Source organism: Mixophyes fleayi, chromosome 7 (assembly GCF_038048845.1).
Source record: "Mixophyes fleayi isolate aMixFle1 chromosome 7, aMixFle1.hap1, whole genome shotgun sequence".
In the NCBI taxonomy this organism is placed as follows: Eukaryota; Metazoa; Chordata; class Amphibia; order Anura; family Limnodynastidae; genus Mixophyes; species Mixophyes fleayi.
Genome location: NC_134408.1, coordinates 9967257 through 9989958, shown reverse-complemented (window position 1 = coordinate 9989958; position 22702 = coordinate 9967257). Strand labels below are relative to the sequence as shown.

Here is a 22702-nt window from a genome sequence, read left to right as displayed (position 1 = left end):
ATGTTCTATACCAACACACACACCATCTGAAGCCAGGTGGCTCAGCTCTTTTACCTGTTCCTTACTGAATCAGGCTGCCTTTTTTGTGGCAGCTTGTGTGCTGGTTCCTTACAGAGAGGTGCTGGTGCGTCATTGTTCTACCATAATGAAGCAATTTGCTAAACAGCTTCTTTTTTAACATGGGCCTGTGACCTGTTTATTTATTTCTGTGTTCCAGGCCTGCATCATATTGATGACAGTCCCTAGTGCAGGGGCGGTACACCTGTCAAACCGTAACGCAGGTGTCCTAAGGCGAGCTCAGGCAGGACAGAAACCTCCCGTGGAGCAGAAAGGCAAAAGCTCCACAGGAGGTTTCTGTCCTCCCTGAGCTCGCCTTAGGGCACCTGCGTTACGGTTCACATGGGTGCGTTATTATGCAATGAGGTAATGACACACACCACCACCACCACCACCACCACCACCACCACCACCACCACCACCACCACCACCACCCCCCCTGTGAGCCTGCCATCAATCACATTGTTCTTTAAATCTCACATGAATGCACTTAATGAGAAAATGCTGCACAATGTATAGGAGAGTATATGTGCTACTTCAGATATCATGCATTGTGGATTTTCCTCACCAACAGTACAGAATTAATAGTCAACGTGGAAATATTCAGCGCAGTTGCTGCATTTGTTCCCAACTCTGAACCACCCACAATCTGTTTACTGAATTCCTTCCAGACAACTGTCACTGTGCAAGATACATATAGTGCACGTGTGAAGTCAGTATTGTTCTTAGAAACTTGGGTGCTACAGGTCTTCTGTGATGAACATGCTCTATCCAGTCTAGTTAGTGCCTTTATGAGTATGCATATTAATTAGCAATGCTGAAACTATACGAACCAATCACAAAGTATATACACAGGTACTTTTGAAACTCTGCCAAAAAAGTCTATGCGCTAGATTTACCAAGCTGTGGGTTTGAAAAAGTGGGGATGTTGCCTATAGCAACCAATCAGATTCTAGCTTTCATTTATTTAGTACTTTCTACAAAATGAAAGCTAGAATCTGATTGGTTGCTATAGGCAACATCCCCACTTTTTCAAACCCACAGCTTAGTAAATCTAGCCCTAGGACTCAAGACACATTATTTAAGAAAATAAATATCACACAACATATTGTTAAATTAAATACTTTTCATCCTTGTGGGAAACTATCGGCCAGATACTCGTGCAAAACTGGAATGTATGGCTGCTTGACATTTTTTTTTTGTTTAATTATTAGTATTGTCAATTTTAGTATTGTTGCTATTTATTCTTTTATTTTTTGTTAATGATGGTTTCCTACTAAAAAGGATTTTATTATTTACATACATTGTGGCACAGTACAGAGTATTACAGCGCACTATAGTATAGTGCTCTGTAGGATGCAAGAGGAACTGCAGGCTTAATATTGTAGAACTGGGAGTTCTGTTATTTACTGTGCATCAGGCAACATTAGTACTCTAGGACTGGCTAGATCAGAGATGACTGATACTAATCAGCTAACATATTGCAATATGCATGAACCAACCTGACTTGACTCATATTGACCACATATGTCAGCCTCCCCCAAGAACCAGAGAGAAGGAATGTGACAATGACAGCTATTTATCAACACTGCTCATAGGCACAAGTTAGCTATTATCCGCCTCGTGCAATTTAAGCAATGAAAGAATAAAGTTAGGCATGGTATGGTTTTAGTGCAGATTTTCAGCTTTGAGCAAAGCAAATATTCCATTGTCTAGTTTTAGTGGTGCCTATGTACGCCGGCATCCACAGTTTATTCATAACTTCATTTACACCTACAGTCATTGCTGCCATAACAGAGATAGACCATGCAAACTGCAGCATAAAAAAAAAAGAAGAAAATAGCCAAAATTAAATGTATGTTCTACGACAAAAATACAGACTAATTTGGATGCCAGAACAGATTAGAAGGAGTGGAGGCAATCATTTTGTGGACCGTACCAATATTCATGCATACACCACCAACCCATTATCAGCTAGGAGCTGGCAACATCAATTAAATATTTTCAACTACACACATTTATAGATGTAAAGACCAATATTCTCAACATTTATTTATGAAATGCCAGAATACATTCCCAGCGCTTTACAATTGGAGACAAACACTGTAATTAAACAAGATTCTGCATTAACAGACATTTAGGAGGCTCCTGCTTACAATCTATAGGACAATACAAGTTTTACACACGAGTGTAAGTGCTACAGATTGCATATTGGTCCAGCTAGATTGCAATAAGAAGAGTGCTTAGAGAGGGCTGTATGATCCAGTCACACAGCAATGTCAGTGTGGGGGTCAAAGGGTTCAGAATAGAAAAAGAAAATGGAAGTAAAGAGGATTCAGGAATTTGATAAGCTGCCTGAAGTGGGGAGTTTTCAGGAAAGCAAGGGAGGAAATTCCAATGAGTGGGTGCAGCTCACAAAGCAGCTGTAACCGGGAATAGGAGCAGGTAATGTGTGGATGAAACAGATCTTGTGCAGAACAGGGATGTTTTACACATTGAACTATATTGGTTGTAGAATTGCCCACAAAATCCGGTGACGGCCCACACTCAAAATAATGCTGTAAACTCTAAATGTCTTAAAGTTGACCCGTCCACTGGACCAACGTATAAGCCTATTACAGGCAGTGTGTGGCATACCCTCTGCCGTCAGAAAGTGGAGAAGAGATCGGTGAAGCCGGAGAAGAACCGCGTGATCCGTATCCTGTACGACCTCTGCTCTGCGCCTCCACTACAGCTTTCCAGTTTCTCGTACTCTACCCACTGCTTATATACCAACCCGTGCAACACCAGCAGGGTGGCGAGGAAGACTCCTAAAGGGCAGCAGGCGACCAGCCGGTCGTAGTTTGTGGCTGAAAATAAAGCAGAAGAGGAGACATGAATTATAACAACGTATTATAAAGTACCAGCTAGGTAACACTGTACAACAGGAACGGGTCAATGCTTTGAAAAAAATATGTGAAATATTACATTTGAGTGTACTGCGTCGCAGCTGTCCGCACAATACACCGTGAGACATACTTTGTACAATACATGACATAGGGTACAAGACATCCTACACTATACATCAAGTACAGCACTAACCATGCATCTCACTTGGGTCTCCCTCCCCTCACCCCCCCTGACAAAGTTACGCAACACATCCTGGGCGGGGCCTGCATTCCAGAGGCAGACTGCTTGGCCAAACCCCTTTTGTACACATAATGGGGCATCCTGCTTATTAACAGCCCTGGTTAAGAGGTATTCATCAATATTTGCAAAAATTTTGAATACGTTCCCATGTGACCATTTTGCAAAATAAAAAGTTTTGCAAAGCAACTGTCCCAGGGAGTAGTTCCCCTACATGTAGGTTCAGGATTGTACAAGCTTATAGGAAGGAATCAGACAAGACATACAGGACGTTTCCTCTGCAAACTTGTCTGATGTGTGGCACGGGATCTGACCAGCTGTGTAGGGGAATCTATAGCGTATTTATATAGCCACACAAGAGCCACAGGTCAGCCCAGTGCAAAACGTGCCAGATTTTAATGTATTATCTAAACCTGACACACACGACCGTGCTATAAGTTCCATAGAAATATCTCATTAATATGCATGCCAGATGGAGAAGTAAGATGTAATGGGGAAGTTAAGTAGAGTAATAGTGGTCATATAAAGTCTTTACCCAGTATAGTACAGCTTTTATCTGTGGAATCCCCCATCCAATATATTGCACTTGGCCCTGAAGCCTTTCCCCCAGACTCGCTGCATTATTTTCTTCAAGGAAACCATTTTAAAGACTTTAAACGCTGCAATGGACACTACATACTGCTAGTAAGGACTGTACCATCACCCCAATAAAATCATTGTTAGGTTGCAGCAACGCCCCCCAGTGTGAGGGGTCATATGATCATTATGAGGCTCTCTGGGCCAGTACAGGAAACGTGCACACAGGTCAGACAGGGCAGAAAGACACAGGCAAGTGATGTGAATATAGGTATGAACTCCTGTAAATATCTGTATAATAGCCAAGTTCTGATGTCATCACATCAGTGTTCAGTAGGAATAGTGCATCCCCTACTGGAGGTTTATAGATATTAGAAGCCCTCTTGGATAACCAGGACCTGTATAAGCATTGGCCTCAGTCATTGCACCTTTACATGGTCACAGCGAAATGGTTCAATACAATATGTGGCTTAAAATCATTGATATTCCCAACATGTTAAATAATGCAAAAATAAAGGAAAATGGGCCGCAGTACAGAAAGTCTCTAGTACAGGTTGGGTGTATGAACTATATATCATAGATTCTGCAAACTTCTTTCATCAGTGTGACAGGAGCAACACATCACTACTCTGTGCTGCTGAGGACCCTGCTCCTTCCACTATATAACTGTCAGTCTGTGGCTTCCTGCTGCCTCCATTCCCCTCCTCACATCATGTCACTGCCCTTGTCACATGTAACCCTGCCCTCACTAACACATCCCTCATCTCCTGATATACTCTGTGCTGCTGAGGACCCTGCTCCTTCCACTATATAACTGTCAGTCTGTGGCTTCCTGCTGCCTCCATTCCCCTCCTCACATCATGTCACTGCCCTTGTCACATGTAACCCTGCCCTCACTAAGAGACAAGATCAGCACACACTGAAATACTCTGTGCTGCTGAGAACATTCAATTATCTGACATGCTATAAGTTGCCATATCTTTGCCTGCTTCAGACCTAGGGAAATACAGATGAACAATAGATGAAGATTGATATAAAAAAATAAATAAATAAATACTCAGAATGTAGTCAAATAGAAAAGAAAATCATTATATAAGTGTATTAAGAGCGGTCTATAGCTAGACGGGTACCCTGTCCAGTAGTGGTTACAGTGTATGGTACTGTGTGCAACACGATCACTCCATTATATTAGAATAGATATGGCAATCAGTGATTTATTGCATTTAAAGGGAAAGTTCAACCCGAACCAAATCCATTGGGCTGTGGTTTGGAGTTACCTTGGATGGTGAGATACGTTCCTTTTCCTCTGCACTCCTTGGATACCCCACTGTCTTGGATGGTAACACAACAGATGTACACCCCCGAATCCTGCCTTCTCAGATCGTTCATTACAATCCCTGCATCCTCAAGGTTTTTGAAAGCCTCAATGTCCACATGAAACCGGACTGAGTACTTGTAATTCGGGTAGATTTCTAACTCTCTCTTATTCCGGCCCATTTTAATCCACCTGAGCGAAGGTTTCTGCTTGAGAAGAGACTCATCGAAGCTGCAGTTTAGTTTCACGGAGCCTTTGCGTTCTATAGTGAGGTCATCAGACTGCCATACCAGCCGGTCCGGAGCGCCTGGGGGTCAGAAATCAGCCCTATTAATATCAGTTACTTAGAACAATTTCACTCTTCACACAACACGAAGACAGGACCATAGTGTAGCCCAAGATCAACCACACAAAGCCACCACAGACCCCTTCTTAGAGAAACACATGGCACTAGTGGAATAAGCCAATGAAAGCAGCAGGGTAGACAAGCAGCAGAAACTTTACTGTTATTTCTATCCGTAAAAGTATTTATGGGCCTTCAACCTTTTAAAGTTGACCCTTCAAACCACTTTAGTCTTTTAAAAACAGATATTCAGGAACCTACAATGAGAGAGGGAGAGCGGAGGATTTCTGGCAGAAGTCTTCTCATTAATAACAGATTACTGACATCAAGTGATTACTTTCTTACCTCTCGAGGTGTTTATGAAGAAGAGGAGGGTTAGGAGAAGAGCTGCAGACATCTTGGTGGACTTTGGAGCCCAATCCAAGGCGATCATTGAACCGAAGCCCCCGGCTGAGCGTTTCTCCCAGGCTGCGACTAAGGAGGAAGCAGGTAATGTCATCTCACTTCTGTCTACAGAGCACCTTACAGGGAACCAAAACCAACACTTCCTGTTCCAGATATTAATATCTATATGGAATAAGACGCAAAACATTTATGAAATGCGGGGTCGGTGCATACTAAGCAAAGCTTCCACCTACTGCACCTCCTCCCCCCCATACTTTTTGAAAAATAAAAATAACTCTTACCACCTCCTGGCCAGCAAAGCTGCAGCCTGGATACACTGATGTCTGATGCAGAACGCTGTCCCAAGGGCACACAATCATTTAGCCTCATCATAACAACCCCTTAAAACATCATTAACCATTTTAGTTATCAACTTCCTCATCCCCATAATTAATCCCTGCTGCCTGTCAAGAGAAGCCAGCAGCATGGAGGTAGGGACCATGCTCCCTGTGTGGAGCCATTAGCCCTGAGCTTTTTCTTACACTGAGGAGCAGCAGACCACAGAACTTCAGCGACATCCCCAAAAGTCTGGAGCCCTAGCAGCTGGCTAATGCTTACGCCAGATCTGATGAGACGTGTTGCCAGCAGACCTATTCTCCTAGAAAGTAGGTCACAGGTGATCAGAGTAGGGAGTAAGTATATGGTGCTCTGTACAGCACAAACGTGAAAAGGTTACATTTCATATAATGCTTCTAATAAAGTTATTTTAGTACAGCAGGGATTTTCACTTTGAGATGAGCAAGTTATAGGCTTATACTCCCCTCCTGCAAGTTTACCTTTCTTTAATCTATTTGAAATCTGTGTGTAACCACCATGTATTTCAAACATCAGACAATTTGGTTTATTTCTGTGGTGTATGTAGGTCTGAGTAAATACTCTGACCGCTTAGGAACAGCCAGAGCTGAACCGTTTACTTCTGTGGTCAGAGGACATTATAGTAATACATTTCTTAGAAAAACAATCCGAACATCTACCGCCGCCAAGCTATAAAGTAGTCCGCATATATATCGCTTTCCATTGCTGTGGGATGTGGTACAAAGCGGCCCACCGGACACAGCTAAGGCAGACCACACAGCAACGGTGACTTATCCCAAACATTGTGCTCTTATGTGCAACCAACAGACACAAAGCAATGCATGTAGTGAGAGATGCAGGAGAGCAAGGTACAGGCAAATTAACCCCTTCAGGGTAAAATCTGCTAAGTAAATGGGAATTCTAAAGAAAAAAAAAAAAAGGCAAAAAAATTAATTTGCAGTCAAATTTTACATTTTTTTTTTTTTTTTTTTTAGTTCTATAGTAAGTGATAGGTCATATACATATCGGGGTACTGTACAAACTGGCAGCATAGACTTAGTAGTTTGCACAGAGAAAAAAAACTTCCCTTGTGAGAAGCAGAAGTACAGGGTGTTGGATGGCAGTGCTCCCATACACTTCCCACTATTGCTACTCACAGTGTTTGATAAGAGGTTTCCAAAGTCCCTGCAAACATCAGTTGCTAAACTACTATCATCCCTCCCCCCAAAGTGATCCCTGATAACAGAGTAACAGCAGTGGAGATTAAGCACTGGTTTATAAAGCTTGGTTTCCTGGACTAGGTTAGTTACATTCTCAAGATAAACAAACTAATAAATACTATGTTGCAGAACTAGAATAGAACACTGATTCCAGCTGCCATTTAACCCTTGCCTGCATCAAATGAATCTTTACATTGTAAATTACAGAGTCACAAAGACAACAAAATACTGACCTCCTGCCTAATGCAGCTCCTGTCTACCACCCTCCACTTCTTACATTGTAGCACACTTTCAGTTCCTGCTATTTCTTCCCACACAGAGCTGTGGGTCTTGTGGTCCATGTTTGTGCACCTGATTACCAATCTGACCTGCTACATGCTTTTATATAGGTTATCAATGGATCTGGTCAGTCTGCATTGCTCACATATGCACTACCAGCACCTGTGATTAATCCGAGAGATCACGAAACCCCCCTCTCACCTGGAACTGACCCTCAATACCATTGGCCCTATACAAATGTACAATGATAGAGGTGACTCCGTTCCAGCATAAAGCTGATCCAGCCAGGCCTGGTTTTCCAGACTGCTGGGGAGTGGGGGGAGTGGGGGGAGTGGGGGGGGGGGGAGGGGGGAGGGGGTGGCTCTCTGATTCAGCCAATCACAGTCAGTGATTCTAATGTGAGAGTTTATAAAGGGGTCAGAGACAGACAAGAGGGTCAATGCAGGAGGTCTGGGAATGAGAGAGAAATGGCTAAAAGGAAGCAGAGGAAACCAGTGAGTAAATGCAGAGGATTGTTATAAAGAAATAGTTAGATTCAGTGTGTGCTCTTGTTAGGGCTTCTGCTTGGTTAATGCAGCAGAATCTGGTCTAAAAAAAAAAATTGCATCTAATTGTCTTTGTTAATCTATGAATGTGTTGGCATGTTACTCTGTACTGTACAGTGAAGGGGTTATAATACAAACAAATTATGTATAGTTCCAAGAAACAGAAGATAAAGATGATCCTGTCCTAGTGAGCTGACAATCTAAGCGGTACAGGGAACAATTGATATATAATGTAGCGGAATACAAGTGCAGATTTTGATGGGGGAAGTGTATGTGGCTACTGTAAGGTAGATAGAAGCATTATCAGCTGCTATTAATAAGGCAGTGATTGGCTATAGTTGGTGTGGTACAGTTAGAATGAGCAGAGACCATGGACGATGTAGATGTATTAAATAAACTAGTAAATCTAGATTTTTAAAGGCATTCAGCTCCTGGCATCTGTTACTGTCCTTCACCATTTACATTAAGTAAACTTTCTTCCCCCTCTGGTTCTGGAAAATGCTTTTGATTTTTGCATGGGCGCCCCTGTGGTTATTCACTAGATCAAAATAGCTGCGTTCCTAATAATGCCCTCAAAACAGCCAATATTATTATTATTATGCCAATAATGCACCACCCGGCTTTGCTTTGAGCTGTCAACACTCCCAGGCATGGAATTATTGTCCGCTAATGCCATATTTGTATGGGTTTATTACTATTAGAGGCTAAGCTTTCTGTTTACAAATAACCTCTGGTTGGACAGAGGGCACAGGCTCCAAATCAGACCGGCTCAATCCTCCGCCTTATATAATCCTATCCGGCTGAAGCTGGTACCATTTAGAGTCACATTACACCTACACATGGCTAAGTAAAATGTATGCGTTACCGCTGGTTGGCCTTTTTCAAGAGCAGCACCAGTGGTTAACGCCATCCCGTCACTACCGTGGTACAGGGAGAACATCCCTGTAGTCATCAGGTAATGAGTTATTGTGGCTGATGCCCACTATGTGTTGGCTGATGCCCACTGTGTGTTGGCTGATGCCCACTATGTGTTGGCTGATGCCCAAGCCTTCTGGGCATTATTGGAAAATTTGCGTTCAGAGCTGCCAACAATAAGCCAGCCTATAATTAGTTTAAATTTGTTGAAGACTGGTATTTACATCCCTACTGACACAGTGCCTATGCTGTTGCCATCTTGCCCAGCAATGCCCATGCACGTTCCCATAAACCTCTGTGTGCGCCATTCATGTTCATGCCTTGTTATACAGTAAAGACTGATTAATCTCTCTTCTGTTACCAGCTACGAAGGACACAACCCCAGGATGTTATGGTTACCGATGTAAAACAAGAGGTAGAGGAGATCACCATTGTGGGTGATGACACTTCAGGAACACTGACCGAGACTGCTGTGGAAGATCAACTGGTAGAAGCTGCCCAGGAACCGCATGGCTGTGTGACCGAGCCGGTGCTGAACGTGGCGTCCAGTACCTGCATAGAGACCCTATCTCACAGGTACGAGGCGGTAGGTAAATGAGGATCCTTTCCTGCTAGTTACACCCAAGGTGTATGTCTCATCCATGTCTTCATGACAAAGGTCTTGCTCATCTCATGGGATTTGATATCACAATATCGTTGGTTTGATAGTTCCTGTAGAAACTGCTCATCTGCAGCGGAATCCTATTGTCTCTGTATTGTAGCTATGAATTCCAGCGACCTTCTATAGCTATGTACCTAATACACAGTCTGATCTGATGCTGGTGGTTTATGTGACCAGACTGTTCACAATCTGCAGGACTCCCTGTACGTATCTGGTGTAACTGGTTTCCATAGAATAGCAGGACGCTCCCCCCAATCCAGTTATATTCACCCTTTTAAATTCTGTGAAGTCACGACACAACACTGCTAATTATTTAATTGGAATGGCTGCCATAAATGTCAACATAACATGTAATGGAGTTAGAGGAAGCTTTTTTGGGATTTCTAAGGAAAAGCTCAAACTCTTATGAGCCATTTTCTTTGGAAAACTGGAGTTAGAAATTTAAATCTTGAGTCTGCAATTGGCTACCTACGCTCCCTGTAAGGTGTGAGCCCAGCACACGGGTCACCCAGAAGGAGCGGCCCAGTACTCTCCCGCACCAGGTTTTTACCTGCTAAGCAGTCTGTTTACATCTAACTTGTAGATGTAATCTGCTGAACAGTGCGTGCAAACTATCATAAACCACAGTGATGCCCAAGACATTTGTGTAGCTGGATCTGTAATAACCTCAACTTCTGTTTTTGTTTTTTTATCTTTTGCTACAAATATCAGTTACTTGTATGAGCTGCACATCCATTTACATGACCCAAGGTCTTTGCTCCTTATCTGTGCCTAGCATATACTAGACAGCCTAATCTCTGTACATGCAAGGTGTAGACCTTAGGCGTTGTCTGCCTCCTCTGTCTAGTTATCACATAGATTAAGCTGACCACAGGCACTGATATTGCCTCCAATATTGGGCAATTGGCTTCATATTGTAAAATGCGTGAGTTTCAATAATTTTATCGGAGTGTATAGGAACCTTTCCTGGCACGTTGGTAAATGAGGTCAGAAGATCACTATGGACTTCTGTGCGGATATCTTCAAAACACCAAATTAAGCCGGACGTGTAATTGCCACTAACCCTGAGCACCAAATGGCTGAATCTCATCCAATCTTGTCCATTACCTTGTAGATAAATGTCTACCACTGTATAAATATGCCCCACAAATGTTTCTAAATCATACTGTGCACTTTCCCTGTTGCCTTGTATAGGAGATATGACTTCCCTCACACAATGCAACTTCCCTGATAAAAAGTGATCTCATGAGGTATGTAATTCTCAAACATTTCCAGACTGGGCCACAAAAATGGAAGTAGTGTCAGACATGGGTGTCCAGAGACTGCGGTAAACAGAAGTGAGGTGTAGATGTCGGCAGATTCATTTTGGCAAGTGGGAAAATGAATACCATAAACATCTGTCAGGAAATTCTATGAGCTCCCAGAACATGAAGGGTGACCCAAGCCCGATTCAGAATATCTTTCTATAACCCATCAGTGTGAGCTAACTGCAATGCAGCCCTGCAGTGTGTATTTAATGCCCAGCTGTTCATGGCAGACCCAGCATCCCTATCCATGTAATGCCTATAAAATAGAATGGGCTACAAACCACTTCCAGTCATGCAAGGGTTAACCTGACTGCAATACACTGTCTGAAATGGCTGATAAATGAAATATGCACAGATCAAATGCAAAGACGATATCACCTCTATTTCTGAATGGCAGTGTGTTGGGAGTTATGATTTGCCTGCAGATAATTACCTTGGGTTTTTTTTAAGTGCATAAATATCAACATATTGCAACAAATAAAACTAAATCTGAATGTTTGAAAAGCAAGTAACTTAAATGCAGCTAATTTTTTTAATTTATAAAAAAGATAATCACCGTGGTATACAGTAAACTGATCGCAGGAGTTTTCCATGTTTCCTTTTGCATTCCTGTAATGCTCATGCATACATAATGATGGATAATCTCAGTACTGTGGGGGTCCTTTACTCATTATATTATAAACTGCCCTGTTACTGTTCTACTGGGTAAAAACAAAGGGGGGGTCAGAGTTACAGCAGCCCCCACCCCCATTACCCTGATCCTGCATTACACAGCCCCAGGCTCTCCTGCTATCTGTGCATGCTGCTTCCTGTCCCCAAGACTACAACTCCCGGCATGCGCTCCGGCCAGGGAGGCGTGTCTAGCACAGAGCGGCCAATAGACGTCCCGTTGCGGCCGGATGCCTGTGAGTGGCAGCTGGCTCAGCCAGTGAGCGGGGGAGCGGGAGGGGACTATAAGAGGAAGAGATGGCGGATGGAGCAGTTGTAGTTGCTGTGAGTATGTGACTTATATGGGGGTGTTGGGTAATAACTCCTACAGGGGCAGAGCCTGGGGGTATAATACCCCAGGTGGAGGCAGATTTCTTGCATGGCCCAGGGGAACTGTACAGATAGTCACAGTAATGGAGGCTTTGGGCTGACTTCTGGCTCTCCAGGTGTTGTGTAACTACTGGCAATACTCTGCCATCAAATACATGCTGGGACTTGTAGTTCCACAGCACACTGAGAGCCCAAGGTAGCCTAAACTTGGCAGTCCACATTTCCTACCTCTGTTTGTCCCCAATTGTAAAGCGCTACGGAACATGTTGGCGCTATATAAAGAAATGATGATATTGTGGGAAATGCGCAGGTATGAAGAGTTGGAGGTGCCTCAATGGCACCATTCATGCCAAGTGGGTAATGAAATACGTACGATGACGCTAATTTTATCATAAGGACGCTGGGCTCTCTGTGGTTACTGAGGTGTGCTTCGCTTGCATGATTTGCGTCATCATGGCATACCCCCGCCCAACTTTCAGTTAGGTAAGGGTCGGCCTGGGAGAAGTGCATGCTCTACCGGGAGGTCTCTATCCTAATTCAGGAGTCTCACTGGCATTCTGGGAGAATATTGACTATTGGCCAAGAATACCCCCCCAAATCCCCCTGCCTCACTTCTTCCTATGTGCCTCTTCTGATTCTAATGTATAAAATAAATACTTCTGTTGACTTTGCATGTGGTGGATGCCATTGAAATGCTCTGTGTAGATAACATGAACTGTACGATAAAAGCTAGAGCATTATCTGCTTTACCATGTTCCATCATCTGCCCGTGTGTATCCCACCGCCATCTTTTCAATAGAAATCTAACTCTAGTCTCCATTCTCCAGCTGAAACATTAATCTGTCAGAACATAGAGGAGACTGATATGTGCTTTATTGTGCCCAGGAGCTGCATACAGTTTAAATTTTAGATTTCTGTGTGACAGGGTGGTATAAGGAGGGAGTACTGCTTTCCGCTTCCATTAAGCATCATTGTCTTCATTGCCCTGGGAATATTCCACATTTACCTGATGTAGACACCTGTTGAAATCCTAGGATGCGCTTCTCACTTCTGTGTGTTCAGTAAAAGTTGTAAGAGGGGCGACCTCATGTCAAAATGTGTCCTCTGAAAGTGGAAGTCAGCTCAGTAGCCCTTTGCAGACCATCAATTTGGGGGTGTGGATCACTTGAAAGGGGAACTTCACATATGTAAAGCCCCCATATTTTACAGGGGGGGGATTCCTACTAGTGTAGTCAGTGACTTCAAAAAGAACTAAAGATTCCAAACAACAATGGACACCAGCACCTGAACTAATAGCAGAGGATAGAGACGGAGCATTTTCTCACATTGCAATTTGGGGAACTCCTAAGTTTTACTTTGTGTGAATTTCACTAACAAAGTATATGGGGGAGGGGGGCTTCTGCTTTGTAAATTGTTGTTGTCCAAATAAAAGCAGCTGCATGATTGGAGCTTGTGCAGATGATGTAAGTGCGGACTAGATGTAGAGTTCTATTGGGGGCTGTATAGAAATGTTTTTTCTGGCTTTATGTAACGGCTCAGATCTGTGGTGGGGGTACACCTGAACATAACAGTAGGGTAACTGTAGGAAGTTATCTTTTGGTATGACTGTGTCTCCCCTTGTCCCACAGAGTGATGAGAGCAGCGACAGTGATGTAGCCATAGTGATGCCACAGCGAGCGAAACGCCGCAGGATCCTGAAAGGGACTGTTCCCACCACCGCCACGGTGTACTCCAACAAGGTATGGCTCTGTCTGGCGCGGCTGCGTGCCAGGTGCGGCTCTGTCTGTCGCGGCTTCGTGCCAGGTGCGGCTGCGTTCTAAGTCTGGATGTAAAAAATTTTTTTTATCCACAAACTAAACGTCTTGCATGTGCCCCCTATATTTGTACTACAAGTTGTTTTATGGATCTCTAGGAGTTGGATCATTTAAGTATTGACTGTTTTTTGTTTGTTTTTTTTTGTGCTAGAAACCTTCACCCTAAACATGAACACTTCTTAACTCTATTCCTGTAATTCGTTTCTTTCTGTGTTTCACTGCCACACTTGTGATTTAAATGTGAGGTCTGGAAACAGCACGTTCAGCCAGGGTTCCTTCAGAGGTCATCTGTGTAGCTTTACCATAGATCATGTGTTTTAAAAGCCGATGCAGACGACTGCAGTCAGTTTTTGGCCAGTACAGCATGACAGGTTTTCATGTTTACCTTGTGAGAACAAGCTCTTAGGTATTTAGTGCTTAAGTTTAACAAGTTTGGGCACGATGCAAAGAATCTCTAAAACAGTCTGAGATTAGTTAGAGGACTGCACTAGATATATATTCCTGAATCCTGTCCATGCATTTAACAGACTGTATTACGGAGCACAGCTGGATTAACCACTGGCTCAGCCGGCTACATTGTTTCCACCTGTGCTCCATGAAACGCGTCTGGGTGGCTGGGATCGGAGTACAGGTAACGTCTTGGCACTACATTATGCCTAAATGCAGTGGTACAAGTGGAAATTTAGAAGTGGTGGTATGAAGAATGGAATGTGATCGTGTTACAATTAAGGCAGTAGAAGTGGCGGTATGACCGACCACTGTATACCCCACACTTCCACCACTGCCTAAATGTCAATGTGTGATTCATTCTCTCCAGGTGAACAGTTGTCTGAAGCTGCTCCCAGATGGTCCCAGTACCTTGGCCCAAATGGAGAAAGAACTGCAGATGAAACAGGGCTGTGATGGTGAGTTATGGCCTCACGGGATGGAGTTGGCAGTAATTGGGGGAGGAGACAGTCATGTGACCCTTCAGAATTAAGTTGGCAGTAATTTGGTATATCTATGGGTTTGCCTCATTAAAATGGCGGATAAAGCCGTTTACATGTAACTTGGCCTCCGTGTTTTTTTTCATTTGGGAGTTTTGGGGATGGTTGTCCACAGTGGTGCAGCAAGTGGGATTTGGAGGGGAGTGGTGGTATGCAATTTTTTTCCATATGAAATTCAGCTCTAGTAGTAAGAATATAAGACCCCCAAATTTCCAGATATGAAGGTAAAATACACCGTTCGATATTGCCCTGAGATTTCACTGCTGCACGGGTAAAAGGTAAATATTACCTCCCCCTTCCTATATAGAAGAAGATCCTCCCATTAGAACAATACTCTGCTGGGATGTGATATTTTGAAACCTGCTAGACTGGAGCCTTAACACTGCTGTTCCTGCCCATGTGTATGAATCCATCAATCCATAGTGCAGGTTTGCATGTTTGTCACTCACTCTGTGTCTGCTCAGAGAAGCTCCTCCTTCCTAACAGCAATCTGCTGAAAAAGTAATGAGGACATAGTTGGTTTCATGTGTATTCAGTTCAGGAATGCAGCCTTTGAGATACATTGGGGATAAATAGTGACTTGGTGTGTGGAGCCTCTGTGCCCCTTCTTAATAGAAGCCACATAACTGTAATGTCTCCACCTCCTCAGACCTGGATAATGAAGCGATTGCAGAACCACAGCCCACAAAGGAGAAAACAAAGCCTTATGATCTGTCTGACTCGGATGCGGAGAATGAAAAAACAGATGTCTTGTGTGAGAGGTGACCGCCGGTTCTCAGTCTGTAGACTTGTTGTGTCTTCCCCTCGGTTCTGGTATTCAGAATTATTTTTCTTTCCTAGGATCCGCGACTCTTCTCCGTCTCCACCCCCCACCCCAAAGACGCCAGTAAGGAAAGGTAGCGTCAACTCGAAAATAAGGTACAGTAACCTGCGCTATACTCCGTTTCTGCAGAAAGACTTGTACATGACCCTGGCAGAAGATGCTTGACATGACTTCACAACAAATATATGTAGAGTGCAAGCTCTCTAGGGCATTAGTCTCCTTTCTCTACCGCCATAGTCACCACTTCCTAACGCACAACATTCTGAACCCTCTATGTATGTATTTGTGACTGTTCTTTCTGTATTATAAACCACCTTGTACTTTATGCTACAAGCTTAACTACAAGTCCCCCACTAATTTGAGTTTTGGCTTGGGGTACTGTGATTCCAGACCACTGGAAACACTGCATGTTATAGGTAGAAAAGCTCTCGCCTACATCACAATTGTTGGAATCGATTCTGCCCTATTGAACGCTGGGTGCGCCTACAGTATCTCCCAGTTCTTTCATATGTCTACTTAACCCCTTTATTGCTGGGAGATTATGCAGAGCATTAGTAAGTTTTATTTCTCCAGCACATAAAACCAAAGAATCGCCCCAGAAATAAAGGATAAGGAGGCCGAAATCAACTGAGACAGACTTACTGAATCCACTATTTCGGGATTTGGATGAATTTTCGAAGTTGATTCATCTGAATCCTAAGAACAACAAACTTCACTGGTGTTGTCTATATCAAAGTATACATACATGTATGATCCAGCCTATTACAGCAACTCATAACTAGTCATGCCATATTCTCCCACGCGGCAAATGATCACCATCGTCTGCCCTTTATTGCACAGGGATTGTCTCCACCTTATGAGTCCTCTTCTGAGTCTCCCAGTCGCTCAGGGCTGAGAGCTTGTGTGTTCTTAGATCAGTGTAACGGAACGCACAGTTCTCGTGTCACAGCTTATGAGGGCTTAGCATATATAAACAAGGATGACCTTGGCGCTGTGACAGAGGGTGGCTGTCGCCGTCACCCAGTACCTGGGTCCTTTGGATCAGTGTACGGACAGCTGTGCACCTGGAGTCTGTCTGATGTTGAGAATATAATTATCTGGATTCAAAGAAGAAAGCTCTGTGGGTCATTACATGCTATAAATGTGAGGGGGGAGGCTGGCACTCGGGAATGGATCGAGGTACCAGTATGTACAGAAAGATCATTTACCCAGGAAGACTTGTCAGAGACCTGCAGAAAAAACTAGCAGATGGTTCCCCCATCCTCTGAGTAAATTGTTGTGGCCTTTTCCCCAGTATAAGGAGGGATGGGTGGGGTACGGTAGAACGGCCATGTAAAACCCGACGTAGTTTTAAACGACGGGAGAATAACGATGGGTGTAAGCCCGACAGTAATAATATCACTATTTACCATATATGAGACATGAAGCTTCTTCGAAGGTTTAAATCACCGTCCACTTAATAATCCAAATGCCCTAAACGGCTACAGTACCAAATGACGTCATTTACTATGGACACGGTGAAAACAGCGCTTTTAAAGCAGCAATACTCGGAACCCACGTCTGTATTCCATTATATATGGTGTGGGGTCTGGGTATTGCCGCTTTAAAAGTGACATTTTAAAAACAGTCGGGTTTTACATGGGCGTGTTAATGACTACCAACCGGTGGGGTGCTGAAATATATCACACATGGTTTGGCCTTTCATACAGTTATGTAAACTTCACTTCCTGTTCGTGAGTTCTAAGTAAACTTCTGTAAAGTGCAATAAAGACCTCCGACTGCTAATTCCTCCCCCACGTAGGCAGCCAAGTGCTCCGCTTGCTTCACCTGTCTACGCTTACTCTTTGGCAGGGAGATGGAAGCTCGTCTGCAGGATTTGGGCACTGTCCTGTCCCCATTCCGCAACTCCGTCAATGATGACAACGATGTGATCATGGTAGGGAGCAGTCCAGCTCCGGAGCTGACCATAAAAGTGCGACGGAGGGGGAAGATCTTCCGATTAAACATCCGACCGGTGAGTAGTTGCCATTAATTATTTCTCCTTGTTTCATTCAAATGACTGGGAGTATTTTTTTTTATTTTTTTTTTTTCTTTGGGTGTATTTGAAGTGTTAACGTACTTCAGATACTCTCCAGTCCATCTAGATGTAGCCTTAATATTCTAAAGGACTCTTGGTACATACATATGTAGATAGCTTTCATTTTTTTTCCTGCATATGTAAATTTTTTGTATTAAAAATCACTTCTAAATAGTCTGTACTGAGTAATGAACGTGGAGGGTGTAATTAATTTGAATTGTGTTCTGTTCAGACGGACACCTTGCAGAAGCTGGTGGACTCTATGGCATCTCGTCTGGAGGTTGAGCCTTCACAGATACTATTACTGCAGGGGGACAAGGAACTGGACACCAAGGAGACTCCGCAATCCCTAAATCTTACCGTGGCTGACATCATTGGTAAGGCCTCCATATCTTTCTGCTAATAAGGATCTTTAATTTCCTGGCTTCTCTGTACTCTGAGAAGAGCATTGAGGTCTATAATTGTGTTTATTGGCTACAGAACAACTCAAGCCATCTTGGAGCAACACTATGGGGGAGCTGAACCAGGCAATGTCAACAAGTATCCCCCCTTTTTTTATTAAGTTCAACTTTAATATTGTCATATAAAATACATGAATGGGTTATTTATTGACTCAAAAACTTTAAAATGAGTCAAATGTGTATGTAAGCAATATCCATTGTATATGCTTTATTTCTACAGACTAAGCAGTCCAGACACGGTCCAACTTGTCTGGCTGTTAAAATCACAGGCGATGTCCCCTTAAATTGGGTTCTAAACTAGCTTGCCCCAACATGATTGGTCCCTCCTATCAGAATGCGAAGTCCTGCCTGATCTCATCCACCTCTGATCATTGGGTCCCTTGTATTTTGGTTGCCCGCTACCTATCCTTGTATGGCCAGAATGGTCACAGAGCTATTTGTTCAGCAATTGCACCAAGCAGCCGGGAGGTGTCATGTGACAGGAAGAGTAAGACTGGGAGGAGCCATGTAGAGCTAGTTTTCTCCTATATGGTTTAAGGGGTTAACCATTACTATTAATTGAGTGTTCCGGATGTTCAGTCTTAAATACTCGGTTAACACGCCATACGGAATTCTGTTGGTATAATGAATGCTGTGCTTGATTATCATTCCACCTTCGGCTTGAAATGCAATGGCGGCTCCTTGGCTCATTGACTTTGACAGTGACCATTCACATGTTTGGCTTCTTAGCCGTCATTTACAGATGGTTAAATAAAACCTAATTAGTAGTTTCATATCCATTAAACACTATAAATCGGGTATATTTTGAATCTACCTTCCTATGGTGCCCCAGATACCAAGTTATCATAGTGCGTGGTGACATATTTGTAGTAACCTGTCAGTATTCACAGCTGATAAACTGAGCTACTTGATGGCCGTTTTAACACAGATTTGATTTTAGTCCTTCTCAAACCCCCTAAGTAAAAGAATACAGTGCAACGTTACATGTCTTACACCCCTTCTTTGACAACACACCCAACGTCCTTACATCTCAGGTTGAAGAACTGTAACAAACCATCCCCCACAATTGGTAAACTCAAACTTCATCCCCAACAAGCCTGTTTCAGCACAGGCTACACGACTTGAAGAATAGTCTGAGCCACGTACTAAGAGGAGCAGGACAAAAATTGTATCTCAAATGGCAACTTGCTTTGCTAGTTTCTGTGCACCAAACTGCAGAGCTGTGTCTGGAGTGAACAGGTCCCAGTCAGGGTCAATCCACTAATGGAAGAGAGTAAATATATTTTTGGGTGGAGAAATTTATGGACATGAGAACTCCTATTCTGTCCAGTGATTTTGGGGTGTCTGTTGTCGTTCCAGACTGCATGATTCTCTCTGCCTCTAGAGAGCAGGAATCTGGTGATCAAGCAGATGAGAAGATCTGTCTCAAGGTCCAGGGCAAGGACAGACAGTCCCACCTCAGTGTCACGATCGGGAAGGTGAGAGGGGATGTAAGGGCAGGGAATGTCATTAAATGTTATCTGTACACAGTGGAGGCAGACATCTTGTGGCCTGAACCAATCGACTTGAAACCAGTGACCTCAAACCCTTCTTGGGCAATATTTCCTGCAAACTCGTAGGCATGAATATCGTTCCAACCCACAAAACAGGTAACTGCTAAACTTTAACCTGGTCTTGTGCTTAATGGAACTGATTCTTTACAGAATGAGCCACTACAGTCCCTGATGGACCAGTACAGGACCACATTGGGTCTCTCGAAAAAGGGCTGCTTCATGTTCGAAGGGAAGAAGCTGAAGGGGAAGACTACAGCTGAGGAGCTTGGCTTAGAAAGTGATGACATTATAGAGGCGTGGACATGAGCTGTCTGTAGGATGAGCGTGCAGCAGGGAGAAGTATCTCCAGGCTTTCTGGCTGACTTAAGACCACCAGCTTCAACTTGACTTGTTTGGAAACTGCTGAGAGTTGGACAATTGTCTTCCATGCATAACGAATGATGGTTTGTGGACAACTTGGATCTTGACTTGTTTCATTTTAGAACATCAATTTTCTTATGATCCAGCCAACCATATGCAAATCTTTAACAAGCCGCATCCTCCTGTTTTGAGGCTCAGTGGTCTGAATGCTACTTGGGGTGCAACGGGTGTGAGCAAGCTGTCGGTACAATCTGACAGTGAGTCTCCCGCACCTTTAAAATGTCTGAGATTTTGTGTAAGCTCATCAGATGTGTAACGATGAATGATGTCCTGTTAAATGATACAGCTGCAGCCATTTAAAACCGGACATATATAGAATATAGACTCTACATTGCGATAAGTTGCAATACATGCTGCGGGCCCTTTCTCTGCAAGCATGTGATCTATAAACTACATATAAATTGCTGACGACTCTCGCAGCCAAAAAAGGAAAATTTGTCTAACAAAACTTCTTTTTATATTTGCTACTTTTGCATTTAATATATTTCAATTTTAATATTAAATGTTGAATTTTTATATGCAATAAACAGCCAGGTCCTGAGCTGGTCAATGTTTGTACTTGGTGCATGCCTGTCCTCTCTCGGCCAAGAGCTGCAGGTATTAAAAGGTGACTTATTTGTAATGATTAAGGGGGGGAAAAAAACAATTTAAAAACTGCAACATGCAAGCTAGGAGAAACCGATTGTAATAACCACTTATGGACCAGACATTAAATTTGATGTTGGGTTTTTTGGAACACTGTGTATACTTCAGAGAGGACATTAGAGCCTCTTGCAGAACATGGTTCTGGCAGGAAGTGATTGTACCATCGATGGTGTATATTCAACCTCTGAATAAGATGAGACGTTTATTTTTATTATAAATTCCTAATTATAATTTCTGCCGATGCACATAGAAGGCAATGTTTCTTTCATTATACTGGCTTAGATGATTCTTTTTGTTGATTTGTTTGGGGAGGGCTTGTGAGAGGCCATGGCAAATTGGTTTGTATCTTAAAGCTAAGTTTGACATTTTCTTGAGGTTGTCTTTCTGTATTGATATAATCTTGTATAGTTGTTCGGTATCGTGGTGTTTTCTACGTAACCATCTGGGATTCACTCCAATCACTGCCCATACACTGATCAAATTCTCTTCTAGAACTTTAGGACAATATAATATCAACTGTCAGTGTAGACCATCTTTCCTTGTAAATAATACTACTTTTGATGCTCAGGAATTGAACACACTTTACTCTCACAAATGCGAATCCTTGCTGGCAAGCGTCTTAACTCCCCCTTAGAAAAATGCTCCTTGTTGTTCCACACTCTCAACAAACTAAAGACTGACATAATATTACTTCAAGAAACCTACTTCAAGGTTCCAAAGCATCGCTACTCCTACTGTTGCAAGAGCTGTGTTAACAAAGGATATCCCTCCCTTAAAGCACTAATGGATCACAGGTTAAGCGCTCATTGACTATCAGTCAATATGAATATGGTTGGTATTTATGAACTCTAGTGTCTAATAATATGGCCAAATGGCTGATTGGTCCAATAATAGGCTCTAGTTATATATCAATCATAAACGAGATGCAATGATTCTCAATGGGCTAAAATCAATATGAATTTATTGCTCATTGTAAACTACATAATAATATTACATATAATATGCTCGACTCTACTGATATACTTGAAGCAGTTTACTTAGGAGTGTATATTGGTTTATATGTTTTTAAATTATGTAATTTACAATGAGCAATAAATTCATATTGATTTTAGCCCATTGAGACTTATTGCATCTCGTTTAAGCCTCATATTTATGATTGGTCCAAAAGTAGACTCTAGAGTTATATATCAATCACCCATTTGGCCATATTAGACACTAGAGTTATTATTAATACCAACCATATTCATATTGACTGATAGTCAATGAGCGCTTAACCTGTGATCCACAACCTTTATAGGGTGCCATATGAGGTTTGCAGCGTCCTATAGCCAGATCCACTGTAACCAGTGATGCTATCCCACGTATCCTTTCCAAGATTCTTAACAAATATATGAACGACCAATCCCTGGTCTGACCATTCTGTAGCCATAGCCTCACTCGACCTTCTATTGATACCTAATGCTGTAAATGGCTGCAGGTTAAAGTCACTTTTTAGTAAGAATTCCAAACCACAATCAGATTCCATAGCTGATTATTTTTCCAATAATTAACCAAGTGAAATTGGCATACCCACGGTGTGGGTAGCACATAAAGCTGTAGTCAGAGGTAGATGTAATTGGTGATGTTACTCATTGACAAAACCAACATTTAGAAGACCTCACAACCATGGTACAATTTCTTCAACCACTCCATAAGGAGACACCCTCAAAGAAAAATGACCAAACACTGCCGGCTGCCAGAGGAGAACTTACTATATTGTATGAAAAATAGAAAAATCTCTCCACTGGATCTGCCAGCGGTTTT

General features: G+C 42.8%; 2 protein-coding genes across 3 annotated transcripts; one reads left to right on the top strand and one right to left on the bottom strand.

Moving 5' to 3' along the window:
* Nucleotides 1-1775: 1775 nt before the first annotated feature.
* On the bottom strand, nucleotides 1776-7938 carry LOC142098612 (uncharacterized). Its single transcript, XM_075181448.1, has 4 exons — nucleotides 7609-7938; nucleotides 5763-5885; nucleotides 5037-5381; nucleotides 1776-2906 (listed from the first exon to the last, which is right to left on the bottom strand). Exons 2-4 carry the CDS (start codon nucleotides 5848-5850, stop codon nucleotides 2704-2706), a joined length of 636 nt encoding a protein of 211 aa, XP_075037549.1. The 5' UTR covers nucleotides 5851-5885; nucleotides 7609-7938; the 3' UTR covers nucleotides 1776-2703.
* A 131-nt stretch (nucleotides 7939-8069) lies between these two features.
* On the top strand, nucleotides 8070-20809 carry LOC142097310 (NFATC2-interacting protein-like). 2 transcript variants are annotated; one of them, XM_075179039.1, is made up of 10 exons: nucleotides 8070-8148; nucleotides 9479-9700; nucleotides 13749-13859; nucleotides 14752-14839; nucleotides 15570-15681; nucleotides 15761-15838; nucleotides 17595-17757; nucleotides 18053-18197; nucleotides 19641-19759; nucleotides 19985-20809. In XM_075179039.1, the coding sequence occupies exons 1-10, from the start codon at nucleotides 8122-8124 to the stop codon at nucleotides 20138-20140; spliced, it is 1221 nt and encodes a 406-aa protein (XP_075035140.1). In that variant the 5' UTR covers nucleotides 8070-8121; the 3' UTR covers nucleotides 20141-20809. The 2 variants fall into 2 exon arrangements, with proteins under 2 accessions (XP_075035140.1, XP_075035141.1); XM_075179040.1 differs by lacking the exons at nucleotides 8070-8148; nucleotides 9479-9700 and adding an exon at nucleotides 12023-12075.
* Nucleotides 20810-22702: the final 1893 nt, after the last annotated feature.

What these genes read in the sequence shown, in the direction of transcription:
- LOC142097310 (XM_075179039.1), top strand. Translation starts at nt 8,122, where the DNA reads ATGGCTAAAAGGAAGCAGAGGAAACCA. An exon ending in AAAGGAAGCAGAGGAAACCA is followed by an intron (nt 8,149 to 9,478) that starts GTGAGTAAATGC and finishes TTCTGTTACCAG; the next exon opens with CTACGAAGGACACAACCCCA. An exon ending in TCAGTGTCACGATCGGGAAG is followed by an intron (nt 19,760 to 19,984) that starts GTGAGAGGGGAT and finishes GATTCTTTACAG; the next exon opens with AATGAGCCACTACAGTCCCT.
- LOC142098612 (XM_075181448.1), bottom strand. Translation starts at nt 5,850, where the DNA reads ATGATCGCCTTGGATTGGGCTCCAAAGTCCACCAAGATGTCTGCAGCT. An exon ending in CTTCATAAACACCTCGAGAG is followed by an intron (nt 5,382 to 5,762) that starts GTAAGAAAGTAA and finishes TCTGACCCCCAG; the next exon opens with GCGCTCCGGACCGGCTGGTA. An exon ending in AACGTATCTCACCATCCAAG is followed by an intron (nt 2,907 to 5,036) that starts GTAACTCCAAAC and finishes CTTTATTTTCAG; the next exon opens with CCACAAACTACGACCGGCTG.